Raw genomic sequence first — 9,464 nt, forward strand, 5'->3', positions numbered from 1 at the left:
GTGCACCGACGATCCCCTTGGGGATTTTGTCAGTGGGCCTCTCACTGGTGTTACTCTTGGCATTTTTTCTGAAGTTGTTTGCTTGCAGCTGGTCTGCTATTATTATGCTTTGTATTGTTTGTATAATTCTTAAAGGAGGATTTCGTGATCCTAGCATCCTCTTTTTATGACATTTTTCAGTAGATATCCACGAAAAAGCTTATTTCCAAAATTTCAGTTGATTCCGATTTTGCGTTTGCGAGTTATGCATGATTATGTGTATTACACTGCTCCATAGACAATGTGTTGTAATTTCGTTCTGGTGCACCAGAACGAAATTCAAGTTTAACGATATTTTTGCTAAACGAATTAATCTGCAAGAAATATTTGGTACATAAACATTATGTAGCCAGAGGTATCCAGTGGTGTAAAAATCTCAACTTTTTTTGGGAAAAGTGGGGGATGAGGCTGTGGATCACGAAATGCCCCTTTAAGTTAAAATCATATAATTATTGTAAATTGTGTTCGGTAGTTTTTGAATCTGTAAAGCGCATTGAGGAATGTGAGATTCACAATGCGCTATATAAATATTGTTTTATTATTATTATTATTATTATTGGGCATTATGTCAAATTTGATAAATTCCTTTGTTACGTGTTTAGAAATTGTCAAAATTCCGCGTGTTTGACCTTGGAGCTTCTTCGCTTGGTCGCCTGTGATGGGGGCCGGATAGGAATTTCAGAGTATTTTGTCCGGATTCGGTTTTCATCTCTGGTTTCGCCTATCCCAAGGTCATTAATGTTTTGTTGCCTTTGTTTTTGAATGTCATGAATGAAAATATGAAATTTGAATAAATATATAGGCCTCAATTAAGATGGAAGTAATCTGGAAAGGCAATGCCATAGAAAAAGTTAATGTGAAGTTGGGTTATTAAAACTACAGACGCGATCAAGCTAAATGAGTGGCACGTTCAGCGATTAAATTAAACGCGATCAGCTTTTTGAGCTTCAGATTTTTTAAAGTTGCCGAAAAAACATGCACACTTTTTCACCGTATATCAAAATCGGATTCAGGGCTCGCTGTATAAAGCCAGCAAAACTCGAACCCTTGCACTTAACCTATACACTTTTAGTTGTGTTCACCATCATCAAGCTCTATATAATTATGATAGAGCTCCATGCTTTGATAGTGACGTAGTGTTTTTCGATGATCGTAGCAGTAATCGCGCACACTAACCTAATCGCGCGCACTAACCTAATCGCGCGCACTAACCTAATCGCGCGAACTAACCTAATCACTCGCACTAACCTAATCGCGCGCACTAACCTAATCGCGCAGAGGGTATACACACGCGTACCAGGGCGGTTTAGCGACACGCTTGCAGCGCAACCATGTAAAAGCACTGTCACTATTTATCCGCAGCACTGAACATAATCTAACCAATCACTCAACCAGCACAAAACACTCGCCATCAATGTATGTAGCCTTTTGAGCAGTGGCGAACATTATATGTAGCGTTATCCCTCAATCTGACCCTAGCACTAAACCTTTATAAAATGCTGAAGCAAACGCTAACCCGTCACTCTAGCATAACCCCAATCGGTCAATGTTTAGGTATACCGAGTCTACTGTCCAGATTGGGCCGGCTATTCCATTTAAAATCCACACTACCCCTGTGGAAGATTTTGGATATACCTTTCACAGGTGGAGTATGTTTTTCAAATGTAATTAGTCGGGATTAATCATTTTGCAACCTATACTCCCCCTGTATAATGGCTTCCACAACTGGACTCAAATGGAAGTTACCCAACTGTCTATTCTATTTGAAATTCATACTCCCTCTGTGGAAGATATTTCCAAAATCTTCCACAGGGGTAGTGTGAATTTTAAATGGAATAGCACATTATAGTTGTGCTAGAGTTGGGTTGAGTGATTAATTGTTAGGTATAGCGTTCGCCACTGCTCTAACACACTATCCCCTGAATCATAGATCATCTAAATGTATTTAGATTATCTATGCCCGAATTGAGCTCTGAATTCGACTATCGGTGTGCCTATGTGCCTTTCATTCGTACATAAAACAGTCCGGAACTGTAGTTATATTTGTTATTTCTTATATTTTAATACAAATCTGTAATGTTGTAAGATGATTTTTGTACATATTCAGTGACACCTATACTGAAAGTTTTGAAATTACAAGTATGTGTATAATAAATCAGATGTTATGTTAGATATAATCAATGTGTATGTAAAATAGCATGAAAGTTCATCTGTGTTGGTAGACTTCATAATTGTAAATTTAAACTTATGATCTCAACACAAAATTAAGACGTACCTCAAATTTTCGGTCACAACTTTGACCTTCATCTGGAGACTGGCAACCCAAGTTTGGGATCAGTGACCTTTTGGACACTTGACCCCAAAACCTGGTCGTACACTCTGGGTAACTTGTATCGCCCCCCGTCGCGGTTGAGAGATGGTTGGCGGTTGAGCGACGGGGGCCGATACAAGTTACCCAGAGTGTACGACCGGGTTTTGGGGTCAAGTGTCCGAAAGGTCACTGATCCCAAACTTGGGTTGCCAGTCTCCAGATGAAGGTCAAAGTTGTGACCGAAAATTTGAGGTACGTCTTAATTTTGTGTTGAGATCATAAGTTGAAATTTACAATTATGTATGTAAAATATTAAATTTGTTTGCAAAAAGGAACCTGAAATGACAAAAACAATTGTATTTGTAGTATTTTCTCTTTTGTGACCACCTCAGAATAACACATGACATTCATCCCATGCGCGTATTTTTTTTTGGGGGGGGGAGGCTTTGGTGGCGCCAGCCCCCGGGGTAAAAGCAGGAGGCGGCCAAAACGAAGGGGCGGCGAAAGAAACGAAGGGGTGACAAAAAGAATTAGTAAAGAAAAAAGGGCGGAAAAAATGTGAAAAGTATAAAAATTTGGGTCAACCTTTTCGGGCTGTTGAGGCGGCCACGGTACTCCACTGACTGTTACAAAATGCTGATAATGTATGAAAATTACCAAATTTCATGAATATAGGAATTAAAATATTACAAAATGTAAATGTAAATAGCAAAGCCTCATTTTGGCCTGTTCATACATAAACCCACGCATTTTTATGCAGTGTATGTAAGCCATTGATTTCATGTTAATGCTGTTACGTGATCAAGTATGTGGTATCATTTATAAATGTGTGGTCTGAAAGACAAAGGTGCATTGTTTATGTGATCATCAAGAAATGTTGTGAAAATAATCCAAAGGTCAATTTTCATTACATATTGACCACTCCTCTAAGTATTGGTCTTAATTCAAGAACCGCAAGATCTATGCAAATATGAATGCAATAAGCTTCTTTGACGCATTTCCTATAAGATCAATGTATTAATATTAAGGTTAAATAAAGAATAAATATTGCTTTCCCTACTGGAAAAGTATATTGTTACCTTACACATAAGAAAACATCCCTACCTATCATGCTGAATAAAGAAATCAAGAAAAAATGTCAATGACAATAGTCGCCAGGTAAAATTGATTGACAGGCAATTCTGTCACGTGGATAATTTTTACGATTGTCAAAAACACAGACGTCTAAAAGGATCATGCATTGTATTAGCAGTCCAAGTCAAGTTCAATATTTAGTCCATGACGGCATGCACATGCGCCGATGTTGAGCTCGATTCCAATGAAGATGAACTCGTCCAAATCAAAATGGCCCTGCCTATACATTTATTTTTTTAAATTTGTTATGGCCTCTGTCACAAAAATCTTCATGCTCACGAAACGTGAACAAAACTGAAACACTGGCAAAGTACATTTTGCGTATGAGTTATGACGTTAAAAATATTACATACAATAATAATTCATAGAGTGTCACCTGTAAGATGAAGTATGATATTCAGGCCTACAGCCTCGGCACACTGTAAAGTGTGCTGAGGCTTGTGGATCAACGTCTAGGCGTTGTGCCTGTGCGTAGCGCACTATAAATCACTGCGCTTTTTTTTACCTTGTTTAATTTTTTGAAATTTTTCTTTTTAGGTGTCTACGTGCAGCAAATTATTTTGAGAACACAAAATGTCAAAACTATAATAAGTGTACTGCAAATATTTATCTAGTTAAATAGCTATTAGAGCGGTGGGTGCTTCTTATCGCTTACATATTTTTGAATCGGTAAAAAGTCATGATTGTGTTTATTATTTTCTTCTAAAAAGGTATCATACAGTATTATTAATACACTGATATTTTGCATATTATTGATCAATTCTGGGTTTTTCGTATCCTATACTACATATACAATGTTATTACCCATTTATTGGTGACTTTCATATCAATATCAAGTCATTGCTCATAGCTGCCACCACCACCCTTGTCGTGACATTTTCCCAATTCAAATGGAATTTCAACCCATCAATCAAATAAAAGTGATTAAATATGAACCACCTTCTACTATTAAAAAGAAGCAACTGTTGCCAGATCAAATTGAAGTGTATTTACTTTATTTTATTGCGTTCGATTTGATGTAAATTGTATTTTCATTTCTTTTTCCTCTTTTACAATTGAACTTTAATATAGAAGGATTTCAATGATTTTATCAAAGAAAGGTTTCCATAGAAACCCAGTAAAATATTTTCTCTATCAATCACGTACGAGGTACGAAGACAATTATCAGGACAAAACGCAGTGAAAGAAGTATTTCTTAGATCTGGACTTAACTCTTTCATAATCTTTACAATCTGAAAGATTTGAAATTCTTTTACATAAGTAAGATTTCAAATTGCAGTTAACAAAATTATTTGCATACAACTTTCAATGTTGTCAATCAATTGCGTTAAGAATTATGGCCACTCACAAAAGTGTTCACTTTCTTTTTGTGCGTTGTGTATTAACGGCGATGCTTGGTATGGACAAATTAAGGTATACGAGGTATTGTTGGTCGAAGCAGCCAAAAAATCTGAATCAATATATTATTGAAAAATAACACTTTGGTGTTTTGCAAAAGTTCATTCTACAAATCATATACTTTACAAACTTGCTTAATTTATTGTTGTTAATGAGTTATGTACGTTTTACGTGTTGTTGTTTCAGCCCTCTTTACAACATAACTCAAGAACCACATGACCTACAAAAGTATATCTGTGAAATTTGAGTTCTTCTACACGCTCGCTATGAATTGAGCAATGCAATTTTTGCTAAAGTACTACCATTCGCAAGATGCTGTGAACTGCATTTTTTGTTGCTGCTTCGACCAACAATACATCGTATACCCTTAAATGGGATATATCACACAACTGTGGTGGATTACACATGCTTGAATTTTACATGCCATTTTGAAAATAAAGCGAAACGAATTATTATGGTGCAAGCTAAGTAAAAAATACGTTGATTTGTGAGTGCATTGCAAGGTTTCGTGTGCAACGTACGATAATGGCTAATTGACCATAACCATGATAACCTCTTTTAATATATTCTATTGCAGACGTCGTAATATATCTTCGCAAACATTGTGTGATTCAAAAACAACAAAATAGGTGATTTGATGTAACACTTCAAATTTACTCATAAATACGATACATCTCAACAGAATGAAGGATCCGTGTCTATGCATGAGATCCCTGATTTATATGACGAATGCCATGGAAATTGTAGATTTGTTTTCGATTTATCACCAGAGTGTTGCATATACACATAGCAAAGATGTACAAGAAACCGTCATACATTGGATTAAAATAGACGAACAGACGACGATATACCACAGAAGTAAATCAAATTTATTTTCTTCAAAAAAGTCTTTTGCGACTGTGTTGAATTTTTGACATATATCCTCAGCGCAGTGCATACCTTTTACATATTATATAATTTATAATAATTTATCAGACAATACAAACAAATTGCAATTTACAAACGGTCAAATAGTATCTTAGTCTATTTTGTTCATATTTTCTTACACCGAATACAAATGGCTAGTTTTCTTAATACAGACCACATGTCCTGTCTAAAATGTTTATTGATGGCACAATATACAATAGCATTTGCCGCATGGTTGATGGAAAAGAACATTTGGAATAAAACCGTTGTCCATTTCTCGCGTTCGCTGATATAAAACATTCTTTGTTGAGGACTTTCCCATTGGAACGTGGAAGCAATACCAAGGACTGCAGGTGGAATCCAAGATATAAACATAACAGATGTGACAACGATCAGCATACGCGTGGTTCGATTTCGAAGATTGTTATCGGTGTAGCCTCTCTGTTCTCGAGATGATCCATCTTGGACAGGATTGATCTCGTCCACATTGTGTCCCAATTCATTCGGCGATTTTGAAATGCTGTTGACCATTGTGGCTGCAGTTGTATCATCTGTGTCTACTGCTCTGACAATATTTGGGTTTTCATGTTGGGCACCAATCCCCGCACCAATCCTACGACGATTTCTAATGATACGATAAAGTTTGTAGTATAGAATAAAGACGGTAAAACAAATACAAAGCATGAGCAAGTATTTGAGTACTGAAATGATTTTCTGTAATAGTCCGGTAGGTTCTGGGTTGCAAATGTTGAATGAATAATCAGGCAGTTGTACTTTCAGCATATCCACTATAACAAATTGTGGTACTGTTAGTAAGACGCTTACAAATAAACTAAGAAACACTACGATTTTAGCATTGACGACGTTTAACAATCGCTGATGAGGTCGACTTACCGCCATGAATCGATCTAGAGCGATAACTCCACTTAATACAAAAGATAGATGGACACCGAATGCAGAGGTGTAATGTTTGAAAAGGCACACTATTTTGCTTCCATTTACTCCGAAAAGGACATCATAAATAATAGTTGGTAATATCAAACAAACAAACAAATCAGTTAAAGCGAGTGCTAGAATCAATATACGAGCACTGGTTTTGTTTCTCTTACGTGCATAGATTACAATAATAAGAATATTCCCGGGAATACCAACAACTACTACAAAAGTTAAAAGAGAGACAATGCAGGCTTGTAAAGGCGACATCTCCGTGTAGGTTGGGTTTGCATTCTGATGTGCTCACGTATATAAAGACTACTCTCTCATATATTAAGTATTAACTTGTGCAAGGCGAAGCTCGTGTGCGCACTCCTAAACGTCTACTGCTGTTGGAAACTGATGTCGTGTTTAAATACCCTCAATAATTTGTGTAGTAACGTGAAATCAATTAGTTGATCAAATTTACAAGTTTATTTCATTTTTGTTCTATTAGCAGAGTCTTTGCTCAATTAATTTAAAACTATTTCTTGTTGAAGTTTTGGATTCGTTTGCTGAAATAATTGTAACGCTTTCTTGTTAATGATATGAACCCGCTAGCATCGTTAGCAAAGTAAACAATAAGTTAGATTTTTTTCTGCAGCATTTTTAATTTTGTACACAAACAACGGGGAGTGTTCATGTACATGTATCTGGTGCCTTCTTATTCAGAGTTACATATATATCAGCCCTCTTTACAACATAACTCAAGAACCACAGGACTTATGTAATCATTTCTTCGCAAGCAATCAACCGAATCAAATGAAATTTGCGTAGATGATGCACAATAGAAGAACTAATAGAATGAGCAGCGCTGTTGTTTTGTTTTTTATATAATTTTGATTTCAATGCCTATTTCTTGACTTATGTTCAAATTCATTCAGTGATAAATTCCTGGTTACTTTGTTATTACAGTGTTAGAGGGGACTTCCATGTCAATATCAATTCTCGCTATTCACAATAAGGCGCCGCCAGCGGATTTGCGATGTAATCGTGATGTATCATAGGAAACGGTCGACATCAAGTCCGCGCAATACGAATATTACCATGCTATTACATAGGAACACATGACAATATTTTTTAGTTTGTCAATATAACGGTATTACACGCAAATCGATAGAGAAAAAATTAATTGTGCACATTTCAAATCACATTATTAAGTATTATTGAGTATCGATTCGCGTGTAACACCTTTATTTTGACAAACTAAAAAATACTGTCACGTGTTCCTATGTAATAGCATGGTAATATTCGTATTGCGCGGACTTGGATGTCTACCTTTTCCCATGATACATCACGATTACATCGCAAACCGCTGGCGGCGCCCTTATTGTGAATAGCGAGAATTATAGTAAACAAGTCATACCTGCCAGTATCACCACCCTTGCCGTGACGTGTGCAAACACGTTGTTTTCAAATTGAAATGGTTCTTTTAAACCATCAATAAAAGCCATTGAACAATGAAGCAGTTTCTAGTATTAAAAACAGCAAGTGTTACCAGATCCTACAGGGTGTCCCAGAATGATTTATACCGTGTTTGAACAAAATATCAAATATATATAGTCAAGTATATTGATAAGTGCAATACAATGACACACGTGTCTCCTACTTATTCTGTGACTTTCATGGAAATAGCTTGATTCGTTTTGGCGTGACGTTGCTATTACTGAAAATGGACGAAAACTGCATGTGTGTAATTTACAGCAAAAAGGCTTCATAACACATGGATCATTTATCACCATCATCCAACCGCAATATATTGGAGAAATCCTACATTCTTTTATAGGAAATAGACCAAATTTGGTACAGATGTAGTGCTTAAACGCTGAATAATTCTTGATATGGGCTTAAGTGAAACATTTCAATATGACTTCAGATATTTGGGTTGAAAAACGTACTTTTTATGTGCTTTTTACCATAATTTTTACCCAAAAATGTCATTATTACAGAGGATATAACTTCCTCAAGGATCCTCCGCAGTAAATTATAATCTTTTCCGTTAAGTAGCTGTGGGTTTACCAATATATTGTAGACATAAATACATGCTGTGACACTAAGGACGAACTTTATCCATACGATTTAATCTATACGGCATTTCAAATGATGAAACTCACACACCTCAATAATTGTCTTCAAATCTTGCACCAAAGAAAGAATAGTTTAATGTCACTCAAGCGTAACAAATCCTTTATTCCATACAAGGATTGCTTCGTAACATCAAAAATAATCGATAGATATCGACTATTTAGTAGAAGTAAGAACAGGACACAACAAATATCCTGCATAACATTTTCCAAATAATTTTGTGCTGAACGGTGAGTAATTTTACAGGTTTTCAAAATAGGCAGTTTTGTCAAAACTTGGAATTCATCATTTTACGCAATATCCTGTAACTTCTATTAGAAACGTCCAATTTCTAAAATCTAAAATTTCTAAAAAAGCTAAATATATGTACATTTAAAACAATACTACCAATAGTAATGCCCTTCATACCTAAAAATATACAACTTTCCCGGTATAAATCATTCTGGGACACCCTGTTTCTAAGTAAGTGTATTTGTTATTTATGTAAGAGTGATTAAATGCACTACCTTAATATGTGACCCGGCAGCACAAACGAGCCGTAAATTCCCTAAATTGTATTCTGTGTTACGGTGTAAAATGTGTACGAAGGTCGTATTCATCGATAACTTAAGCTGGCCCG

At 35.9% G+C, this 9,464-nt stretch overlaps 1 protein-coding gene across 1 annotated transcript; it reads right to left on the bottom strand.

Annotated features, from left to right (window-relative positions):
• Positions 1-5,914: 5,914 nt before the first annotated feature.
• Positions 5,915-6,688, bottom strand: LOC140152298 (uncharacterized). The gene has a single exon (XM_072174602.1). The coding sequence runs from the start codon at positions 6,686-6,688 to the stop codon at positions 5,915-5,917; it is 774 nt and encodes a 257-aa protein (XP_072030703.1).
• Positions 6,689-9,464: the final 2,776 nt, after the last annotated feature.

The sequence above is a fragment of the Amphiura filiformis genome, chromosome 5, assembly GCF_039555335.1.
Source record: "Amphiura filiformis chromosome 5, Afil_fr2py, whole genome shotgun sequence".
NCBI lineage: Eukaryota > Metazoa > Echinodermata > Ophiuroidea > Amphilepidida > Amphiuridae > Amphiura > Amphiura filiformis.

Excerpts from the sequence above, each read along its gene's own strand:
- LOC140152298 (XM_072174602.1), bottom strand. The coding sequence starts at position 6,688 with ATGGCGGTAAGTCGACCTCATCAGCGATTGTTAAACGTCGTCAATGCT.